The sequence below is a fragment of the Acomys minous genome, assembly GCF_964271855.1.
Source record: "Acomys minous genome assembly, chromosome: 4".
Lineage (NCBI taxonomy): Eukaryota > Metazoa > Chordata > Mammalia > Rodentia > Muridae > Acomys > Acomys minous.
Genome location: NC_140486.1, coordinates 87,349,104 through 87,373,103, shown reverse-complemented (window position 1 = coordinate 87,373,103; position 24,000 = coordinate 87,349,104). Strand labels below are relative to the sequence as shown.

Below are 24,000 nucleotides of genomic sequence, written 5' to 3'. Positions count from 1 at the left end.
TCAAAAGTATAAAACCCAAAGCAAACAGATCTTAAAAAGTATCCAAACTGAGCATGGTGGTGCACGCCCTTAATCCCAGCACTCGGGAGGCAAAGGCAGGCAGATGGCTGTTGAGTTCCAAACCAGTCCAAGACAAAGCGAGTCCAAGACAGCCAAGGCTACACAAAGAAACTCTGTCTTGGGAAAAAAAAAACAAAACAAAACAAGAGTTGATGGGGAGGTTGTCAGAAATAGGATAAAGGCTACAAAGTTCATACATGAGCGATGCATCAGTTAGCATCCTCAGTAGGGAGGTGAGTTTAACCTGAGTGCTATACACTTGGTAGCTACATGATTATTACCTGGTTCTTATCCGTGACCCAAGAGAATATGTTTTTTATTCACATTTTTAAACAACTACTCTTTGAAACAAGAAGAAGTTAAATTTTATTAAAAAACAAACATGGTTTAATTTTAATCATAAAAATCAGATTTCTCTTTCTGTCCAAGAAGAGGCTTCAAAATTTTACAGTAGGGGTTGAATGCAGCTCAGGGACACAGCACTTGCCTAGCATACTCAAAGCCCTAATTCCATCCCCAGTACCAAAAAAAGAAAAAAGAAAAAAAGAAAAAGAAAGAAAGAAAGAAAGAAAGAAAGAGAAAAAGAATTCATGACAAAAGGATTCATATTTATATTCAGGAAAATAAATTTTAAAAAATAATACACTGTCTTTTTAATACATTTTGTCAACTTACTTGGAAAAATACTAGTAAAACAATGTAATTTCATTTATCATTCCTCATTTTGAAACTGGAAAAAATCAGTAAGTTTAATATATTTTTAACAAACCATCTTCAAATTATTGCAAATTCACACTAAAATTTCATCTTAACTTTTGGCTAACATATTAGTGACTACTTTCAAAAGTGTCTGGAAGAAATGGATTCCTTTTTTATTAGAAGGGTTATCTATTTTTAAAAAGATATTTCTTTCAATTACATAAGCCTAAAAGCTATTTTAAATTTTCATATTAACATTTCAAGGTGTGTATGTGTGTATGCGCACACTTGTGTAGATATATATGTACAGATATAAATTCCAGTAAAAATGAGATGATTTTTTCGGGGATAATTTGCTTTTTAAAGAGCTGAAATAATATTTAAAAAAAAAAAAAAAAGACCCTGATTATATACAGGTAAAACTCCAGGCCTTGACCTGAGAACCTAAGCACACAGAACTAAGCTAACTTAAATGGTAGACTGAGGATGGTTCTCAGACCACTGCCATGTCTTCAGAGTAGCAATACGGATCCTCACTTGAGAACACCCTTCATGTAGCACCCTTCTCGGTGACCAAAAATCAAACTTACTATGCAAAAATCCCTATCAAGGAGGTCGAAGAAACTTATTTCTGAATGCCAAATGTAAGCAAATGGATGAAACTAGAAATGATCATCCTGAGTGAGTTAGCCCAGACTCAGAAAGATGCACATGGTATGTACTCTTATAAATGGAGACTACCACAACAGGGATGTCCTCTGAGAGTCTCCACTCAGCGGGGGATTGGGGCAGATGCTGGGACTTGCTATTGGGACTTGAGGTGAGAGTGGTCTGGGAGAATTGGAGATAGAAGGACCCAGAAGGTCCAGGAACCCTACAAGAAGACGATCAAGGCTGGCAGATCTGACCCAGGGTGGCCTGCACACACTGCTGTACCAAGGACACCACATGCAGAAAACCTAGACCCCCTATTCAGATCTAGCCAATGAACAGCACATTCTCCACAGTTGTGTGGAGAGCGGGGACTGCCTCTGACATGAACCCCGGTGCCCCCTATTTGACCACTTCCCCTTGGTGGGGAGGCCTGGTGGCACTCAGAGGAAGGGGAAGCAGGCTACCAGGATGAGACCTGATGGACTGTGGCCGTATGGTGGGGGAGGATGTCCCCTTCTGTCACAGGTTTAGGGGAAGGGAATAGAGTGAAAGAGGGAGGGAGGGCGGAATGGGAAGACACAAGAGAGGGGATAACAATCGGGATGTAATCTGAATAAATTATTTTTTAAAATTAATTTTAAAAAATTAAAAATAAAAAAGCCTGGGACCTGAATCAGGTACTTTTAAACTCCGAACTTCGACCTACACCACTCTCATACAAGCAAGGGAGGCTAATCACAAGACTCCCTTCACCAGACCTTGCTATCAAAATGAGTTGATGCCGGGTGTGCTGACATAATGGTAATCACATAATCACCACCTCAATCAATGACCTTCAGAAATGATTTAAAAGGATGATGAAAAAACTCTTAACGTCTTCACAAAACTGTTTTTATCCTCAATTGAGGGAGGAAAAAACAGCATAAAAATAAAGTATTCTGGGCACAGCTCAGTGGGTCAGGCACCTGCCCGACAATCCTAGGAATCTATAGAAAGGTAAAAGACAACCAAACCCACAAAGCTGTTGTTCCCTGACCTCTACAAAAGTACCAATGCAGGGCCGGGGAGACGGCTCAGAGGTTAAGTGCACTGTCAGCTCTTCCAGAGGTCCTGAGTTCAATTCCCAGCAACCACATGGTGGCTCACAACCATCTATACTGGGATCTGATGCCATCTTCTGGCATGCAGTTGTTCATGCAGATAAAGCACTCACACATAAAATAAATCTTTTTTTAAAAGGGGGGGGGGCGCCAAGGCACATCCTATACACAATGAGTTTTATTTTTATTTTATAGATGAAATCTACCTATATAATTTTGAGATCAGTGAAGAGAACCAAAAAACAAATTTGTAAGTTTTTAATAGTAGGCCAATATTATCAGCATACTCAGATGTGACGAAACATGGGAAATATAAGATCTCTTACATGGGTTTTTTGTTTGTTTGTTTTTTGTTTTTTAATTCAGGATCGGGGGAGTTGTTTGGGGTTTTGTTTTCATTTTGTTCTGTTTTGGGACAGGGTCTCTCTTTGCGGCCCTAGCTGTCTTGGAAATCTCTATGTCAGGTAGGATGGACTCAAATTTACAGAACTCCACCTGCCTATGCCTCTAGGGTTCTAGAACTAAAGTCACGGGCCACCACTCCTGCCAATTCACGGTCACTAATATACACAGGCACACTACCCATGAAGGTCATAATGCTGGATACAAATTTTTATAATCAAGTATTTTCAAGTACAGAAATAAAAAGGAAAGCAATTACCTTTGTACAATAAAGCATCCAAAGTTCAAAGAGCCTCTCTCTGGCTGCCATTTCTGGCTTTTCACTCTGGCACTTTAATTTAATTTCCTCAAAAAGAAGGTTCAGGACCACAGCATGCTATTTTATTTTTCCAAGTTTCTCAAGCCGTTGTTACAGTAAAGCTCGGAGCAGTGGGATAAATTAAAAAGTATGTGGAACAAATATACTGTCTCGGTCAATAAGGGTCACTTTCAGCAACTACTCCAGCAAACACATCTTCATCAGTGGTAGCTGGGCTGGTAAACAGGTCTGTGAAATACAAAAATACCCAAAGGTTTTTTTTTAAGCCATATATATATATATATATTTTTTTTTTTTAAATCCAGATATTTCTATCAAAGGGATACAGTTTTAATGCGGTTGATCTCCCAGCAACTCCTTTTTGTCGAAACGCTACTAACCATCAACATAAAGTATTAAAATGTTCCAGGCAGATTCACAACCAAAACTGGGATGGATCGATAGACGGGAAGGAACACGACTCCTTACTCACACGTGTTCCCTTAACATGAAAGGGCCGGGTACACCGACGGGACGGAACACAACAACTCCCCGAGATTTCTGGCCTGCTACTTAAAAGTTGCTGGGAATGTTTGCTGCGTTGCAGGGCAGGGCGTGGGGGAGGAGGGCCCGAGGAATTCCTGGTCTGTTTGTTTTAACCATCCACACAGTGAAAGTCACCCAGCCTACCTGGCCTCAACCTCTGCACCCCGGAAGAAAGGAGGCTCGCACCCCGCGGCAGCGACGACCACCTCCCCCGCACCCCAACCCAGAGCGGGACGGGGAACCTTTCCATCCCCTGCTAGCGCCCCCATTAAGAGCAAGTCAGACGAACGTCAGGCGTGCCAATCAACTTCAGAAGCGCCACCCCGAAGCGCTCGGGGGGGGGGAACCCCCCAAGGGGGGGACCCCCAACCGAGGACCCACACCAACCGGCCTCAGCCAGACCCGCCCGGGCCGGCCGCGCCCCCTCGGCCGCAGCCGCCGCCCCTGCGGCTGCAGCCCTGCGCCTCCCGCGTCCCCGGCCCTCCCGCTCGGCGCCCGGTGGCGGCTTCCGCCCGACCTCCGCGTCCCTCACCGCGCTCATAGGCCGGCCGCCGCCACCCTGCCGCGGGCCGCCTGGCTGCCCTCCGCCCTGGCCGCGGCGAAGCCCCGTGTCACCCCGAAGCCGAGCGAGCGGGAGGCGGAGGCGGAGCCGGGAGGAGCCTGGGGCGGAGCAGCCCCTCGGCTAATCATTCCGGCCTCTCGGGATTTACCCGGCCCTCCGGCAGCCGCTCCCGTAGGGTCGCTCAGCCCCGAAGCCCCGCCCCCGGCATGCCTGCGCAGCCGCAGTGCACTCAGCTCCAGGGCACTGAAAGCGGAGCGGTCCGAGCCAGCTTGGGGGGGACTCTGGTCAGTTTTTTCCCAGCTGGACGTGAGGACCGACATGCTGACGTCGCGCCCCGCCCCTGCTAGGTGGGGCGGACGGAACTCCGTCGCCTCTGCGAATCTGCTGAGGGCCGGGGACCCTATGGTGACATCTAGAGAGGATTCCGATTTCACTTCTTTGTAGAAATGGGATTGGTCCTGGGACAGGGACAAAGCTCGAAAGGAAAAAAAAAATTTTTTTTCCTGTACTTGTGTTGGTGCCTTTGTCCTGGCACTGCCATTCTGTTTCTATGCCAAATGGATTACCAAGATCCGTCTTTCAGAAAAAGACGCAAAAGGGAAGGCTGCGTTTTATTAGCTGCACACAACTTTCATAAGATTTTTGTTTTAAGCGTAAGATTAACCATCTTTTTTGCTTTGGTTTTTCGAGACAGGGTTTCTCTGTGTAGCCTTGGCTGTCCTAGAATTCACTCGTAGACCAAGATGCCCTCAAACTCAGACATCCACCTGCCTTTACCTTAAGAAACCATTGCGAAGATTTTCAAACATATACAAAATTCAGTGTTAGAACTGAGCTTAGCATCGGAGATGCCTTTTGTTTGCTTCCTAGCGAGAACACAAAGTAGTAAATTTAAATTCTATTCGTAAGCACTCAGCTTCAGAAATATTCAAAGTCATCTTGAAGGATCAGCACTTAGGAGATAGAGGCAGAAAAGATAAGGAGTTCAAAGCCGGCTTTGGCAACATAGCAAGTCTGGGGCCAACCTGTGCCACGTGAGACCCACCTGACCTCCTGAGGTGTAAGATGGGGAGACAGGAAGGCCAGCTAGCAGGTAGTAACCAGTTGACAAATAAGAGACTCTGGGTCAACACGGTGGAAAGAAAAACCCTACTACTGAATAGTATCCTCTGACACACACACGTGCAAAATTTAAAAATAAATGAATAAATGTAAAGCTACCAGTGCCAACGTGGGGGGGGGTCTCACCCTTTATTTTAATTGTATTTTATTTTATTGGTTTTTTTGAGACAGGATTTCTCTGTGTAGCCTTGGCTGTCCTGGGCTTGCTTTGTAGACCAGGCTGGTCTTGAACTCACAGAGATCTACCTGCCTCTGTCTTCCGAGTGCTGGGATTGGATCCTCTAGAACTGGAGTTACAGACAGCCATGTGGGTGCTGGGAATTGAACCCAGGACCTCTGGAAGAGCAGCCCGTGCTCTTAACCGCTGAGCCATCTCTCCAGCCCCCTGACCCCCATTTTGCTGTTTGGGTATCCTTTGCCACATATGTTTGGGTACCCTCAGAGGCCAGAAGGCTTTCTGAACCTTTGGGAGCTGAAGCTACAGAAGGCGTGAACCTCCTGACACAGGTGCTGGGAACATTCGCTGATGAGCTGCAAGTGTTCTTTACTACTGAGCCATCTTCCAGCCTGTCATCTATTTTCATCTAATGACAAATCTACAAGCTTTTGTTGTCAAAAAACAAAACAAAAAAACAAAAAAACCACAAATAGATGTTTCAGCTTTGCAGCCCATACTGCAGCTTGGTTATCAAAGTTGGAGATAAATTTTGTGATACTGTCACCGAAGTGCGGAGTTCCTGTTAGTTTACCCTTCACAACCAAAGCCATTGAGTAGAAGACTGAAACTGAACCATTAAGCTTCACTTAATTAGAAACCCTGTGATCTAAGGAGACAACTGATTAACAACAGCCTATTTATTTGCCTTCTCATCTCCAGCCAGCTGGCTTAATTGGAGTGGAAACAAGCAGCCATTCATTTCAAAGTTTAGTATTAAAAAAAAAAAAGTTTACTCTTCCTGCTCTGGTCAGCCTTGTCTCTGAGACTTACGGTGTTGTAGCTTCTCTGTGTGTGTCTCTTGTGCTTTATGCTTCCCTCATCATATTCTCTCTCTCTCTCTCTCTCTCTCTCTCTCTCTCTCTCTCTCTCTCTCTCTCTCTCTCTCTCTCTCTCTCTCTCCCTCTCTGTGCTGCATGTTCCCAAGGCCACAAAGCCTTTTATTCTTCCTTAGGATCACCTGGGCTAAGGGTTAACACAAAACAAACAAACCATTAGCAGTGCTGAGCTAACTATTTACAATATGGCCTTGAGGATTCCCGTCTTCCACATGAAGTACAAATGAGGCTTAATAGGATTTGAAAGAGCCCCTGTCTGTTGTCCCTCCTCTCCCCTAAGTGACTCAGTTTCCATTGTTTGAAAGTGTTCTTACCACTACCATACCCTCAATACTGCCTTTACCTACTTTCCCTCAATCATGACAGAGTTAAGAACAGTTGTTTGCAAACTATACCTTCAGGGTTTCTTTGCTTGCCGGGAAACAGGCTTTCACTGCAGGCGTTAGCTAGCCTGTAGCAGCTTGCTTTATAGACCAGGCTGGTCTTGAACTCACAGAGATCTACATGCCTCAAACCTCTTGAGTGCTAGAATTTAAAATGTGCACCACCACACCCAGCTCAGCTTGTTTGTGTGTTAGATTTTATTTCATGTGACATGTATGTCTGTGTACCACATATACCTGTGTACCACGTATGTTCATGTAGTGCCTACACAGGGTGTCCAGTCCTTTAGGACTGGAGTTACAGACAGGTATTAGCCACCATATTGGTGCTTGGAATTGAACAAAGATCTTCTGGAAAGCAGGCACCTCTCCAGCACCCCTCCCCTCTGCTTTTGTGTACAAAAACCTACATTTTAATTTTAAATTTTTTTAAATTTTTCCTTTTTTAAAAAAGAAAGCCATTTATTTACATCGCTATCATAGCCCCGTCCCGCCCTCTTTCACCCATCCCTGTCCCCTAGTCCTCAGAAACGGGGAGCCCTCCTCCACTACCAACTGACTCTAGCCTATCTTCAAGTCTCTTCAGGGCTGCCTGCATCCTCTTCCTCTGATCGAAGGGCAGACAACAGAGTCCATGGCTGAGACACTCCCTGGTCTCATTACTAGGTTGCCTGCATGGAGACTGAGCTGCCTATCAGCTACATCTGAGCAGGAGGCCTGAGTCCTCTCCATGCATGGTCCTTGTACTTTCTTCTTTGTTGCCTATCACAGGTCTTCTTAAAATATCTTTTCGCTCGGGCTGGGGAGATGGCTCAGAGGTTAAGAGCACTGTCTGCTCTTTCAAAGGTCCTGAGTTCAATTCCCAACAACCACATGGTGTCTCACAACCATCTATACTGAGATCTGGTGCCCTCTTCTGGTGTGCAGGCAAAACACTGTATACATAACAAATAAATAGATCTTTTAAAAAAAGAAAAAGAAAAAAGAAAAGCCAGGTGTGGTAGTGCTCAGCCTGTAATCCTAGCACGCTGGGAGGCAGAGGCAAGTGGATCTGAGTACATTTGGGGCTAGCCTGGTCTACAAAGTGAGTCCAGGAAAGCCAGGGCTGTTAAACAGAGAAACCCTGTCTCAAAAAAACAAAACAAAACAAAATCTTTTCACACTAGATCTTTTTTTTTTTTTTTTTTTTTTTAGCTTTTTCGAGACAAGGTTTTGTCCTGGACTCACTTTTATAGACCAGACTGCTGGCCTCTAACTTACAGAGATTCACCTGCCTCTGCCTCCTGAGTGCTGGGACTACAGGCCTGTGCCACCACAGCCCGGTAAATGCTAGACCCTTTTTTGTCTGAGAACTTTTTATATGACCCTGGGCATGCAGTTACATAAAATAGATATGCAAGTCAAACATTTACTGATGATAATAATGGAAATTACTTTAAATCACTTTGATATACACATAATTTTACCATTTGTTAAAAACAAAAGTGATTTTTGTATGTTTTACACAAAAGTAAATGTTACTTGACTATTAAATACTACAGCATCTTCGACATACATTTGTTTATTTATTTATTTATTTTGGGTTTTCGAGACAGGATTTCTCTGGTAGCACTGACTGTCCTAGAACTCACTGTGTAGACCAGGCTGGCCACAAACCCAGGCTGCCACCTGCCTCTGCCTCCAGAGCACTGGTATTAAAGGCATTTGCAACCACTACCTGGCTAGCATTTATGTTGAAAGTTGATTTATACTTTAATTTTATAATCCATGCTGAGAATATTGTTCTCAGAAATATGTAGTGGAAATTAGCAAAAGTGGGCTGGGGGGGGCGTGGTTCAGGGGGTAATATGTTTACTGAGCAATTATGAGGGTCTAATTCTGTAGTGGAAGGTTTTGGTCTCTTTAAAAACTCAGTTATGTGGGGCTGGAGAGACTGCTCAGCAATTGAGAGCACTGTCTGCTCTTCCATGGGTCCTGAGTTCAGTTCCCAACATCTCTAATGTGATCTGATGCCCTCTTCTGGCATGTAGGTGTACATGCAAATAGAGCACTCATATACATAAAATAAATAAATAACATCTTTTTTTTAAAAAACCACTCAGTTATGTTATGTAAACACACTTTTGTTTTAATCCTAGGAGTGGGATACGGTGCTGCTTTAGTTTGTCCACAGCTGTTAACTATGATTGTCTCTTGGTCCGAGAGGGACGTGATATTTGCCAGCTGCAGAGAGTTTAATTCTTTTTTTTTTTTTTTTTTAGCTGTCAGATATTACTTAAATATTTTCCTAATAAGTTTGAGACAATGAAATAATATATGAACTGGGGACATGGGGGAAGAGGCATGTGTTACCATAATTTCTAGATTTAATTAGCTACTTAACATTCTAAAAATCTTAAGAAAACACTTAGACTGGCTGTGGTGGCACATGTCTTTAATCCCAGCACTTCGGAGGCAGAAGCAGGTGGATCACTGTGAGTTCGAGGCCAGCCTGATCTACAAAGCAAGTCTAGGACAGTCAAGGCTACACAGAGAAACCCTGTCTTAAAGAAAAAAGAAAACACTTGATTCCCAATGGAGGAAAACAGTCAATGTTGTGAATGCCCATCAAGCAAAAATTAATTACAAAATTCATAGGAAGTAATCCATATAACATCAATGTCATTAAAAAGAAAATCAATAGAAGAAACTTATATATGAATAATTTAACAAAGATTAATATGAAGAAGGCTACGAAACTTTGAAATATTTTACATACAACACTTTCCATTCCTGATGTATACACAAAGGCCAACAGTGTTGTGCTGGGTAATTTTTTTATGAAAAATTTTTAATTTTTTTTACATATACATGTATATTATTACACATATATACAATAAACTACCTATAGCAAGAAGAATCATGAGACAATGAGGAATTATATAAATGTTACATTCTTAGTACTTTGGCTATTTATTTGACAGCCTTGAAGAAAATGTCTTTCCTATCTTGGTGTGTCTACAATTCTGAATGTAAATCAGTATCTATCATATCTTGTCATTTTCAACTTAAAACATCTATTTAGACCTAAAAACATCTTAACCCCTAAACAACTAAGGTTAATTGTAAAACTAAACCATCTGGTCTTCAACCCCATCAGAGACTTGAGAAGGAATAAAATTAATTACGTTAGTATACCGGGAGTACAAGTTAGGAGCTTTCCAAACGAGAAGATGACAGAGACAGTTTGCTACCTGAATAGTCACCAAAACCTCTATAATGTTGGAGCATCATCTTCAGCCTTCTGCCCCAACATACCTGACAGATATATTTGTGAGGCAGGAACTATTGAGAACTTGCTTACCCTGTCTTGGCAGAGTTTGGCTGTCAACTCTCAGCTCCTTCTCCAGCACCATGTCTGCCTGCACGCTGCACTGTTGTGCTACCTTCCCACCATGGTGATAACGGACTAAACACCTGAGACTGTAAGCCAGCCCCAATTAAATGTTACCTTTATAAGAACTGCCATGGTGCTGGGCGTGGCAGCGCACGCCTTTAATCCCAGCACTCAGGAGGCAGAGGCAGGTGGATCGCTGTGAGTTCGAGGCCAGCCTGGTCTACAAAGGGAGTCCAGGACAGCCAAGGCTACACAGAGAAACATGTCTTGGGAAAAAAAATGCTTCTCAGTTGGCAAGACCAGAGAGTTCAATTCATGTCAGTAAGTCTCAGTTTATAACATGTAACCTAATAAATAATTTATTAACTCAACACATGATGAAAAATACATCTAATAAGGTAGTTGGACTATTCCTATCTTTTGCTCATGGCATTGTCTCCATATAGAAAAGGTTATATAAGGAGGAGGACTAAGGGCTCAGTGCAAGAGTACTCACCTGACATGCATGAAGCCTTGGGCCAGAAAAAGGAAGCTGTATAAAGTGTCAAATTATATTCTTCAGGTAGTCGGTTCATGTTCAGAACAAGTAAGACTGATCGGATTATGTAATATGTAGCATCATCTTGTACACCCGCCTGTATACAACCACATCCACTATGGGAGCTTGCCAACACAAACAGATGCTCAGCTCTATAAGGCAGAACTGGAAGAGCGGTTGTGTTTGCTCTTGGAGCGTCTCTTTTCTAAACCCTGTCTCTGTTTTCTGAGTTTCCCGGAAGGTAGAATTGTGTCTGTCATCAACTTAGGGCAAATTCTTGGCCATTATTACTCCGAATGTGCTTCTATTCCTTTCTTCTCCTGGGATTTCTACTGCATGTATAGAGTAGTTTTGCAATACGGCCATTGTTCATGGATGTTCTGATCCAATTACTCGGTCTTCTTCCTCTTTGTTTTTCAGTTTTGAAGTTTCTGTGGACATTCCCTCAGGCTCAGAAACTGTTTCTTCAGCCATGTCCAGTGGATTAACAAGCCTGTTTTCATTCAGCCTACTAAAAATTATTCATTTTTGCTAGCATGCCTTTGATCTATAGCATTTCTTTTTTTATTCTTTTAAAATCTTTATTATCTAATTTTTAAATTAGATTCATCCGTTTTATTTTATGTGTGTGTTTTCCATGCATGTATATCTGTGCACCACACAAAACAAAACAAACCCCCAAAAACAACGAAAAAGATTAATTTGGGTTTTTTGTTGTTTGTGTGTGTGTGTGTGTGTGTGTGTGTGAGAGAGAGAGAGAGAGAGAGAGAGAGAGAGACAGACAGACAGACAGACAGACAGACAGACAGACAGACAGAGACAGAGACAGAGAGAGAAGAGAGAGAAAAAAATCAGAGGACATCTTTGGGGAGTCTATTTCGATTTCCACTTTGTTGAAGGACAGTCTCTTGTTTTTGTTGCTTTGCAGAATTCTCAAGGCTGGGTTCTTTTCCTCTCTCTGCCCACACCATCTTGCCTTAGGAAGATATTGTTACAGATACAAGACACTCCATTTCCATGAGTTCTGAGACTTGAACTCTGGGCTTAGGCTCACACAACTGGCTGTTTTACATGTCAGGCCATATGCCCACCCCAGGATGTATAGCTTCAGCAGGGTGCTGAACAGGAATGAGAGAGAGCAAGGGAAGTCAGATCGTGGAATAGTGTCACCGTGTATCCGCCAGAGAAGACTAGTGGGGCGTGGGTTTAATCCAGTAGAAAAATCTTTCCTAGCCAGTTTGTGGACTACACCGGGTACTCAGGATCCCCGTGTGGCACTGGGCCTTTCTCAGGGAGAGAAAGCCACAATATAAGCGCTGAACCATAAGCTGATTGACACACTTCAGATAACAAAAAAAGTTAGGCAGAAGCAGACCTGCACAAGCCAAACAACTTTGATGGATTAGGCCTTTGTTTCCATTTGACAGGTGGTGCTGTCCACATGCTGAGTTTTCCCGCCTGAGTGGTACTTCCATCATGGAGTCAGTTGTGCTAAGGTCTGAGGGCCTGCTAAGGTCTCGGGGAGTGTTACAATAGTCTGGTCTTTCAGTGAGTCTGATGAATTCACAAGTATTCTTGGTGTGCCCCCAGTTAAAGGGCACAGGAAGACCAGAATAGAATAGAGTCGAACTTTTTCCTTCTCTCATTTAGAAGCCAAGGTCTGGTGGGAGCCAGGGAATTCTGTTCTCGCAGGTTGACTGGCCTTTCAGAAAACCCAGATTTATTTATTTTTTTTTTTCTTTTAGGTTTTTCGAAACAGGATTTCTCTGTGTAGCCTTGGCTGTCCTGACTCACTTTGTAGACCAGGCTGGCTTCAAATTCACAAGATCTGCCTGCCTCTGCCTCCCTGAGTGCTGAGACTAAAGGCCAGCATCAGCAAGCCTGGCTAGAAAACTGGGATTTTTAGCCAACAGTCTCTCTTGATAGCAGGCCTTATCCAAAACACCACCAACCAGAGTGTTCTGCTTATTTCACAGTGGCTGCTTTCTTTCCCACCTTCTGCTAGAAGATCTAAAGTCTGATCACGCTCCTGGAGGGCGGTCTCTCGGGTGTGAGAAGAGAGCCTGCACACTGCTCCTACCGGAGAAGGCGGTCCCAGGTCAGCTGCCAGCTTCCCCCAACGTGTTAATTACAGTTCGCTTCTTCCTGCTCTGATCTGCTTCCTGCGGAGAGGTTCCTGAGCTAAGAATGGCTGTTGATTTTTTTTTTTTCTTCCAGTAAGTTTAGCTTTTTATTTAGTGTTACAATAGTCTGCTCACTGGAAGGTCTGGCCCTTCTTTTTTAGTAGGTTCCATACAGTGGTCAGGCAAGCTCCTGAACACTCTCACTATGAGTGCTAGGATTAAAGCTTGGAATATGGGTGTTACCAAAAGTACCCCCCCCTTTTTTTTTTCTTCAAGACAGGGTTTCTCTGTGTAGCCTTGGCTGTCCTAGACTTGCTTTGTAGACCAGGCTGGCCTCAAACTCACAGCGATCCACCTGCCTCTGCCTCCCAAGTGCTGGGATTAAAGGCACGTGTTACCACCATCTAACAAGAAACTGGTTTGTTTTTTTAAAGATTTATTTATTTATTATGTATACAGTGTTCTGCTTGCATGTGCAACTGCACACCAGAAGAGGGCATCAGATGACATTATAGATGGTCGTGAGCCATCATGTGGTTGCTGGGAATTTAACTCAGGACCTCTGGAAGAGCAGTCAGTGCTCTTAACCTCTGAGCCATCTCTCCAGCCCAATAAGAGATTCATAAAAGAGGAAATTTGGTTTAATAAAAAGAGGTTCAGCAAGTAACCACTATGATTCAGAAAGATCCCATGGAGAATGTGCCTAAGTAGGGCCCTAAAAAAAATAAATGTAGGGAATTCCGTGGCCAGAAAGAAAGAACGCTGCAGAGAATTATTGGGCTCATGGACCATGCCTCCAGGGGAATTGATTTGGGACTAGCGAGATTGGAGCATGTGCAAACCCCAGAAATCTCATCCTGAGAAAGGAAGGCACGGAACAAAGCTTCCTCCTTGTTTTCTGTGCGTGCCTCAGGAGCATCTGACACAGCCCCCAAGACCACAGGCACTCAGGATTACATACAGGTGGTCAGTCACACGAGCTTGCCTCCTGTTCTTTCTCTTATGCAAACACAGCATTGCCAGCATCCTAGTCCCAGCCAATGACGCACAGTCATCCTCAAAACCCCTCCCACAGCCCAAGGTTTATAAGTCTCTGTTTCACATGAAATAAATAGGCCAGCACCATCTACTTCATCAATGGTTGCCTGAGACTCGCTGTTTACTCTTGGAAGGAAGGGCTCCCCTCCTCCCTGAGGGAACCGCTTTGGCCGCCGCTGGAGCAGGTCTAGCTGCCCCATTCGTCCAGGTCAGCTTGAATCTCTTGGAGCCCTGAGCTCCCAGCACTTGGATCAGCCCCAGAACCTGCATTCCAGCAGTCACCAGATCAGGCACGGGTGTTCACGCACACCCTTTGCCATTAATATGATGGTTAAACTGAAGGGCTGCCACACAGGTATTGCCGCTGGCTTCGGAACTCAAGAGTGTCCACTGCCATTTGGTACCAGCAATCTCATTAAAAAGAGCTAACTGTAACATGGCGAAAGAACTTTCCCACATCCCAGGTGAGACTGGGTGTCTTGTCACATGGATCTTGACCATCCGCACAGGAAATGGAACCTGAGACTCCGAGTTCCATCCATTTCTGCCCAGAATGCCGACAGCACTTGGACCTTCCAGAGGGAGAAGCGCGCACTTCCGGCTAGGTGATGTCAGGGCCTCCAGAAGCGGGCACTGCATCCCCTCCGGATGGTGGTTTGCCACTGTGTGTCAACAGACCGTATGATGTGTTGCCCCCCAGGTTAACATGCATGTGCATGCATATTCATGCTCTCTCTCCCTCTCTCCCTCTCTCTCTCCCTCTCTCTCTCTCTCTCTCCCTCCCTCTCTCTCTCTCTCTCTCTCTCTCTCTCTCTCTCTCTCACACACACACACACACACACACACACACACACACAAAGTAATTAAAGCTGATTGAGACATGAACAAAAACCCCTCTATCTGTAAGACTTCCCATGGTGGCAGGGAAGTCAATTAAAAGCTAAGACTTCAGTTCCACCTTGCACAGCAAAGAAAATATCTTTGATGGAGAAGAAAAAGAAAGGAAATTACAGGAAATTGATGGAGAAGAAAAAGAAAGGAAATTACAGGAAATTTTAAGAATTAGCTTTTGTGGAGGCGGGCGCAGTGGCACACACCTTTAATTCCACCACTCCAGAGGCAGAGGCAGGCGGATCACTGTGAGTTGGGGGCCAGCCTGGTCTACAAAGTGAGTCCAAGACAGACAAGGCGACATAGAGAGACCCTGTCTTGAAACAATACAACACAAAACAAAAAAAGATATGAAGAATGGAACAGTTTGATGTCACACTTTTTTTATTCTAAGAAAGCCACTTCTCTGAAGGTCAACTGCTGCGATTCAAATTCTAAGAACCCTTATTGTGAATTGGGCTGGGGGATGGCTAGGTGGGTGGTGGTGCTGGCTGCACGAGCCTGAGGGCCTGAGTTCAAATCCTCCACATGCAGGTTTCAAGGCCGGGGATTACCATGAGCATGCCTGTGGACCCAGCACTGTGTGGGAGCTGAGGCAGGGGCATCGCTGGGGCCTGCTGGCTAGCCAGCCTAGTTCCAGGTTCAGAGAGACCCTGCTGCAAGGGAACAGAGGAGTAGTGATAAAATGGAACACTTGACCTTTTCCTCTGGCTCCACATGTGCACACACACTTGCCCTTGGACCTCACACACACACACACACACACACACACACACACACACACACACACGCAGAGGAGAAATATTTTTGTGTGATTTCTATTACTGTCTGCTGTCCTGCCTCACATCTCAATTAATTTCTCCCTACATTTTCTATAGTAAGAAACAAAGAATGTACAACATTTCTTTCCATTTCTTTCTTTCTTTTTTTCGGTTTTTCAAGACAGGGTTTCTCTGTGTAGCCTTGGCTGTACTGGACTCACTTTGTAGACCAGCCTGGCCCGGAACTCATATTGATCCACCTGCCTCTGCCTCCCAAATGCTGGGATTAAAGTTGTGTGCCACCACATCCTGCTGTATTTCTTTAAATATTTAAAAAATATTTATTGTTTTAACTAAGTAAGTGTGTGTATGAGCACACGTGCCTAGGAAAGCCAGAGGCAGCACAGTCCCTAGTACTGGAGTGACAGACACTTCTGAGCTTCCCAATGTGGAGCTGGGAATTGAAAATAGCAAGTTCTCTTAACCGCTAACCACTGAGCCATCTCTCCTTGGCCCCTGTTTTAAAAGAGGTGTTGTTTTTACTTTTCGAAGAGTTAAATTTATTTTTTGGAGGGCAAGGCTTATTAAACAAAACTACTCTTTAACATACTTTTTTTTTGTTTGACTATATAACTTTAAATGTCCACAGGGTACTATGGCTAAAGAAATCAAAGTCGTGATTTCATCTGTGTTTTACATAGAAATAAACATTTTTTTTCTTTTTAAATGCAGAAAACTGTTCTCTCTAATGCTTTGATATATCTTTAGACAAGGGCAGATCAAATTAAGTAATATTGGTTAGAAGAGAGAGAAAAACAAAAAACAAAAAAACCACCAAAACCCAAACCAGAAGGTATTTCCTTCCTAAGGTCTCAGCTAGTTTCTTTTCTTCAGCTCCAAAGGAAATTTCTCATAGCACTTCTTACAGACTGGCCTCCTGTCAAAACTCCACAAATTTATTCTTGGGCGTTAATTTGGTGTTGCAGGTGGAACAGGCAGAGCAGCTCACACACCAGTCCTTGTTGAGGGCAGAGACCACATCACCTTCCATGACACAGTTGCAGTGGAAACAAATGTCACCAAACAGCGGATTATAGTGAGTTTCACAGTAGGCCAAGCCCTTCCTCTCATAGTGGCGATGTCCAGGAAATGGCTCTTCACATTTGGCCCAAACAAAATGCTCCACATGCCACTGGCATTCACTACTTGTCTTTCGGTGGGCCTCCGACACACCACAGATAGGGACCCCATCTTACCATGACATGGCAGATCCTGGGCATCAGCAGTTAGCTCCTTCCCGCAGTTGGCACAGTTGAAGTGGTCTAGGTGGTAAGCGTCATTCTTGAAGATCAGAGGCTGCTCACCGATGATGGCATGGCATTTCTGGCAGATGTATTTTCCAAGGCCTCTGGCCTTTTCACGATTATGACATGGGTGACATAGGTGTCTGCCAGCATTCTTAACAAACCCTATGTCTGCCAGCACTTCCTGGCAGAGGTCACATCCAAAGCACTCAGGAACCCAGCTGTTGTTCATGGCTTTAATAACCCAGCCAATGATGAATTCACCACACTGGTGGCAGCTGGGAGCAAAGAGCATCTGGAAACCATGGAATTCATGGTACAGCTCACCACTACTGTTCACGATCTTCTTGACGGATGCGAATCCTCCCTTGCAGGGCTCACATGTGGCGCTGGCCAAGGCATTGGCCATGTTGCTGTTGGTCATCCCAGCCACCACGCCCGGCATCTCCGCGGTCCACGCCGGGTCCTTCTGCGCCTCAGTACTCACTGCGGCGGCTGGCCGGTCCCACTCAGGAAGCGGGTGAGACAGGGCGGCACAGCGGCCTCTAGCCCATCGTGGCCCTCAAATGGCGGCCGAGGTGTTTATTTTTATTTTATGTATATGAGTGCTTTGCCTAGATGTAAATATGTAGACCACAGGAGTACCTGGTGCCTAAGGAGGCGAGAGGTGGGTCTTAGTTTAGATTTCTATTACTGTGATAAACACTGACCAAAAGCTACTTGGGGAGGAAAGAGTTTATTTAATCTTATTTTCTGCACAACTGTCCATCATCAAATGTAGTCAGGGCAAGAACTCAAGGCAGAAACCTGGAAGTAGACACTGAAGCAGAGACCATGGAGGAGTGTTGCTTCCTGGCTTGCTGCTCCCCGTGGCTTGCTCAGCCTGCTTTCTCCTACAACCCAGGACCATAGGCCCCAGTGGCCTGGACCATCTCACATTAATCACTAATCCAGACAGTACCTCATAGACACACCCACAGGCCAATGCTATGGAGATATTTTCCCAATTAAGATTCCTTCTCGATTTGGGCAGAACCTCCTGGGCCCCAATCCACCCATCATGATGCTCTTCTTGTAGGTTTCTAGGACCCTCTGTGTCCTTCTATTTCCCCATCTCCTATATTTCTCTTACCTAGAGTCTCAATAGGATGTCCTCAGGACAATACAATAGTAAACATCGAACCCCTACTCTGATTTACCCAATGGACAGGACATTCTCCATAGTTATGTGGAGAGCGGGGACTGACTCTGACATGAACTCTAGTGCCCCATATTTGACCATCTCCCCTTGGTGGGGAGGCCTGGTAGCACGCGAAGAAAGAATAAGCAGGCTACCAAGATGAGACTTGATAGCCTGTGACCATATAGTGGGGGAGGAGGTCCCCCTCGGTCATAGACCTAGGGGAGGGGAATAGGGTGAGAGTGGGAGGGAGGGAGGAACGGGAGGACACAAGTGATGGGATAACAACTGAGTTGTAACCTGAATAAAACTGGCCAGCACACATGCCCTGTAAGTGGGGGTGACTATATGGATGCTGGGAACCAAGCCTGTATCCTCTAGAAGAGTAGTGTGTGCTCTTAACCACTTACCCATCTCTCCAGCACTTTTAAAATTTTCAAATTATACTTATTCCATTGTTTTGTGACTGTGCATGTGCCGCAGGACACGTGTGACAGTAAAAGGTGGTTTACAGGGGTCGTTGTCTCCTCCCACCACTGGAATCCCAAGATTGAACTCAGATTTCCAGGCTTGGGGACCTGCACCTTTCCTCACTGACCTAATCTACTGCTTCCCAGCCTTCCGTTAGCATTCCTAGGCCCTGCATCTGGTACTGTCTTCACTTTTTCAGATACTTGTTTTGACATCTTTGTTTGATTTTTAGTACCTTCTGCTTTGTCTATTTTATTAATGCTGTAGATTAATTATTATTACCTTTGTAATGATTAAGATGCCAGACACCAGATGTGACATGGAGAAGTTTAATATAGGAGCATGGGAGAGCAGGGAAGAGAGAGGGGCACAGAAGAGAGAGAGGGGGGCAAGAGGAGGGGTGTGAGGGGATGAGGTGGCGGGTTTTCCCTTTTTAGCTCCTGGGCATCTGGCACACCTAGTGTTGGGCAGATAATGATGTAATAGGTTGCTAGGCAGACTGGGGCTAGTATGCTAACAACCTTGAGTTTAAATGTTGAGACCTGGAGTTTGGGGAGTAAATCTGTAAAACTGACTCATAGGATTTTACTTTTTTTATAGATCAAGATTTCAGAAGTAATAAAAACCACTTTAAGGACAGAGAGACCCTTGTTGTTTTAAACTATAAGCCCAAACATTCTATTTTACCAACAAAATCTCAGGAGCCAGATGCTGGGTGAAAACCTGCTAGCTCAGAGAGGCAGAGAAACACCCAGCTGACCTTCCTACTCAGCTCACGCCCTGATGGGAAAGTCCCAAAAGGCTCACTAGCTCAGCTGGCAGCCAGGGAGAAAAAGGCAAAAAAAAAAAAAAAAAGCCAAAAACAAAAACAAAAACAAAAAACAAAAAGCAAAAAACTGAAGCCTAAAGTCTCGCTAGCTCCAACTTCAAAAAGTCCAAAAAGCCAAAGGTGAAGGACTGAAGAGCTAAACCCCCAAGAATTCCCTATTTTTTTTTTTTCCGAGACAGGATTTCTCTGTGTAGCCTTGGCTGTCCTGGACTCGCTTTGTAGACCAGGCTGGCCTTGAACTCACAGCGATCCGCCTGCCTCTGCCTCCCCAGTGCTGGGATTAAAGGCGTGCGCCACCACGCCCGGCTCTCAACTCAAGTCCCTCCTACTCTTTAATCCCTGCCAGCTGTTTTCTTGCTCCACCTCTTGCCCTGAGGTTAACTTTATTAAACCCTGGGTACAGAAAGCTCTTGGACTAAAGTGTGTGTTAGGGCTGAACCACACCAAACAAGAAACAGGTTTTTACAGTTCACAGTCTCGGGGTTCACATGGCATATCCTGCAACTGTTGGTGTGGTGTCCCGCATCTGTAATCCCAGCACTAACGGAGGCAGAGGCAGGTGGATCTCTGTGATTTTGAGACCAGCTTGCTCTACAAAGCAAGTCCAGGACAGCCAAAGCTACACAGAGAAACCCTGTCTTGAAGAACTTTAAAAAAAAAACCTGCAACAAAGCAACATTTGGGGGGGGGCGGTCAAAGTTTGGGTGCCATCACTCCAGGTTCATGTCAGACACAAAGGTTCTGCTAAAATTTTGCAACAGAGATCACTTGCCTCTGCCGCTGGAATGCTGAATTAGAAATAGGCAGCACCACTTTGGTGGGTTTCTCTCTCTCTCTCTCTCTCTCTCTCTCTCTCTCTCTCTCCTTCTTCTATTTTTTTAAATATTTTAGTTTGTTTTTTGTTTTTGCTTTTATTTTTGAGATACAGTCTCACTGTGTAGTCTTAACTACCCTAGAACTTGGTATGTAGATTAGGCTGCCCTTGAACGCACAGAGATCCACCTGCTTCTGCTACGTGTTAGGATTAAAGGCGTACTCCTAGCTTGAGAACTTTTTTACTTTATTTCATGGGTGCTCTGTCTGAACACGCCTGGGCACCACTTGAGTGACCGGTGCCTGCAAGGACCAGAAGAGTGCATTAGATCCCAATGGAAGTGAAGTTACAGTTTTGAGCCACTATGTTCTTCAGGTGGAGGACTTTTTTTTTTTTCTTGAGACAGCATCTCTCTGTGTTATCCTTGGCTATCCTGGACTCTGTAGACCACGCTGGCCTCGAACAGGTTGAGGATTTAATGAGGTGGGGGTGGGGAGTTCTCTGAAAGAGTAGACAATGCTCTTAACCACAGAACCATCTCCAGCCTCCTTTTTGTAAAATATTTTATTTTAAAAATATTTTGAAAGTGCTTACTTAAAAACATTTTAGATTTATATGTTGTAACAGTAGCTTTTATTCTCCTAATTAATAAGCTCACCCTTGTTCTTTCTGAGCTCTGGGCTGGCTGGTTCAAGTCTGCTGTTCTGGCTCAAACTCTTCTCCCGGCTGATTTATTTAATCTGGCCTCTCTCTCTCAGCCTAGAATTGCTCTGCAGCCTCAAACTAACTCAGCAATCTTCTCTAATCTTCTGGCTTCTTCTCATTTTCTGACTCATTCCATCTTTACCTGAATTCTCTCTCTGCAACCCATCTCTCTATTACTGTCCTGGTAAAACTGCCTCCTCTCTCTGTAAAATGGCCTCTTAAGTAGCTTCCTTTTCCTCTCTTGAGATTTGGGTGTATCATCTTCTCCCAAATCTTCTCTGTCACTCAACTAGACATCACTTTCAAACATGGGCGCTTCTTTCTACAAACTTAACCTTTGTTTGGGATTAAAGGAAGTACCATCACGCCTGGACCTCAGCTTTTCTTTACCTGATACTTGCTCTATACTATGCTGGCCTTGAACTCAGATCTGTTTGCCTCTGTCTCCTGGATTAAAGGTGTTTTTGTACTCCAGCCAGATCACACAGACCTAGAAGATCTTTGGATGTGATCTCCTGCCAGCCAGCTCACATAAATGTAGAAGGTCTAAATTAACATTCTTCTACCATATGTATGTAAGTATTTTGCCTTGCATGCCTTGCATGTCTGTGTACAATGTGCATGCCTGGTGCCCTCAGACCTCAGAGGTCTGAAGGTATCACATAACCTAGAATTGAAGCTGTAGACAGCTGTGAGCTGCCATGTGGGTGCTGAAACCTGAATCACATCTACAAGCACGTTATAGTCTCTTAACCACCAAGCCATCTTTTCAGCCCTTAGTTCTACTTGTTAAATTTGGCCTGCAAATAATAATAGGATTTTCATATGTATTTCATTTGATTTATTCCTTCTCCCTTCCTCTTGTCTCCTTGCCCACCCTCCACATCAGTACCCTTTGGTCCCTAGTATTCCCACTTCCACTGTGTTCTATTGTCTTCCCTGCCCTTCCTTTTTCCAGTCTCAGGGGCCTCTTCCTAAGCTTTTTTGTACTCTATCTATATTTGCTACCACCTAAATACCGATGTGCATGTGCACACGTGCGCATACACACCCACCTTAAATATATATGTATATATGTATATATAAATAATTTTTCTTTTTCTTTTCTTTTTTTTCGAGTCTTTGTGTAGCCTTTGTTGTCTAGGAACTCACTATATAGATCAGGCTGTTCTCAAATCACAGAGATCTGCCTGCCTGTGTCTCCTGAGTGCTGGAATTAAAGGCGTGCACCACCACAGTCAGGCAACTTTTAAAAAGATATTTATAAATGTGGGCTGGAGAGATGGCTCAGTAGTTAGTAGCACTTGATGCTCTGGCAGAGGCCCAGTGTTTTGTTCCTGTACACACATGGGGGCTTACACACACCTATAACTACAGTTCCAGGGATCTGACACTCTCTTTTGACCTCTCCATGCATGTGATATGCATACATACACTCAGGCGCGCGCGCGCGCACACATACACACATATACATAAAATAAACACATATTTAAATAATCTATTTATAAAGAGTTTTTTTTAAATGTCCTGTTACTACCAAGAAGAAACTTCATACCCTAGCATCATATTCAGGGGGAAGAGGTCCCCCTCAGTCACAGTAATAGGGAAGGGGAATGGAGTAAAAGCGGGAGGGAGGGAGGAATGGGAGGATGCACGGGATGGGATAGCAATTGAGATGTAATATGAATGATTTTATTTTTCAATTAAAAAAAAACAGTAAAAGAAAAAGTCCTGTTACAAAGGCGTCCAAAGCACGTTGAAGTGTAACTTTATAACCATCCAAGCTTACACCCACCTTCATCTATGTACAACACAGAAAGAAAAACAGGTGAACTGTAGTATCATCCATAATGCAGACACGAGCAAACGTTTTCAAGCCTAATCAGTTATAACTGGATTTTTAAGAATGTTCATTGTTGGTGAAAACATGATGTTTTACTATACTTATTTTCCTCCTCTTTTCTCTAGCCACCCCCATTCTTTCTCATCTACTTCCTTAGTTTTGTTTTTTGTTGTTGTTTTTTTGTTTCGGTTTGTTTTGGTTTGGTTTTTTGAGACAGGGTTCCTCTGTATAACAGTCCTGGCTGTCCTGGACTCACTTTGTAGACCAGGATGGCCTCGAACTCACAACGATCCATCTGCTTCTGCCTCCCAAGTGCTGGGATTAAAGGCGAATGCCACCATGCTCGGCTCTTCCTTAGTTTTTGTAAAAAAAAAAAAAAAAAAAAAAAAGAGTGTGTTCTGTGTGTATGTGTTCTGTGTGCGTGTGTGTGCGTGTCTTACCAAGGCATATATGTGGAGGTCTTTGGGAATCAGTTTACTTTCTTCCATGTGCTTCTAGGGATGTATGGAACTCAGGTCCTCAGGCGTGAAAGTAAGCACCATTACTGGCTGAGCCACTGAACCAACTCCATTCTTCTTTCTGCTATGTTTCAGGACCTAAGTCTCCTCTTGTAGCAGACCAGCAGGATACAATATTCTAAGCATAAACTTCATGTTGTTCATCTCACCTCGGAATTTATCATCCTATGCAACGGCAGCTTCGCACTCTGACCTACATTGTCCCTTTCCTTCGTCTCCAACCACTCCGAACCACCAGTCCATGCTCTGTTTCTCTGTAAGGAAGGCGTTTCATATTCCTAGGGAACACTCAAAAAGGAAACTTAACATCTGAGGTTTTCAATTAAAAATAAGAAATCAGAGACCGGCCTCAATGAGTTTGTCTCATCATTTTACCCACTGAGGAGTCAGCTCTCTAGCCCCAGGATCTGGGTGAAGATCAGTCTCACTGGGAGGACTTGAGAAAGAGCAGGCACAACTTTTGCCACAATAGTTAAGGAATGGACAGAGGGAAATGACTTTCACACTTTCCTGCCTTTTTCAGAACTAATCTGCTATTCCCTCCCTATTTTCTATGCTTCAGGCAGCCTCTTCTTTGACTTAACATGTGCTATGTTAGATCAACCATACTTAGATCAACCAACTACACCGCACACATGATTGCAGATCTGTTTGCCTGCACCGTGCTCTCCATGGGTAGGAGCAAGTCTAACTAATCGTCCTGTATCCAACAAGTAAAACTATCTAGTTC

At 44.2% G+C, this 24,000-nt stretch overlaps 1 protein-coding gene and 1 pseudogene across 5 annotated transcripts in view; both read right to left on the bottom strand.

The window, feature by feature from the left end:
- The window catches only part of NBEAL1 (neurobeachin like 1), a 148,732-nt gene extending 144,206 nt beyond the window's left edge, over window positions 1–4,526 (bottom strand). For 3 of the 4 annotated variants that reach the window (XM_084778643.1, XM_084778645.1, XM_084778646.1), the window contains exons 1-2: window positions 4,292–4,526; window positions 3,175–3,462 (exon numbers count right to left, since the gene is read on the bottom strand). In XM_084778643.1, coding sequence (XP_084634769.1) covers window positions 3,175–3,225 — 51 coding nt within the window. In that variant the 5' untranslated portion in view covers window positions 3,226–3,462; window positions 4,292–4,526. Of the gene's footprint in view, window positions 1–3,174; window positions 3,463–3,903; window positions 4,113–4,291 lie in introns of those variants that run through there. The other variant, XM_084778644.1, reaches the window with a different exon arrangement.
- An 11,818-nt stretch (window positions 4,527–16,344) lies between these two features.
- Window positions 16,345–17,376, bottom strand: LOC311595687 (LIM and senescent cell antigen-like-containing domain protein 1; annotated as a pseudogene). Its single transcript has one exon. The product of its transcript is annotated as an LIM and senescent cell antigen-like-containing domain protein 1 (transcript).
- Window positions 17,377–24,000: the final 6,624 nt, after the last annotated feature.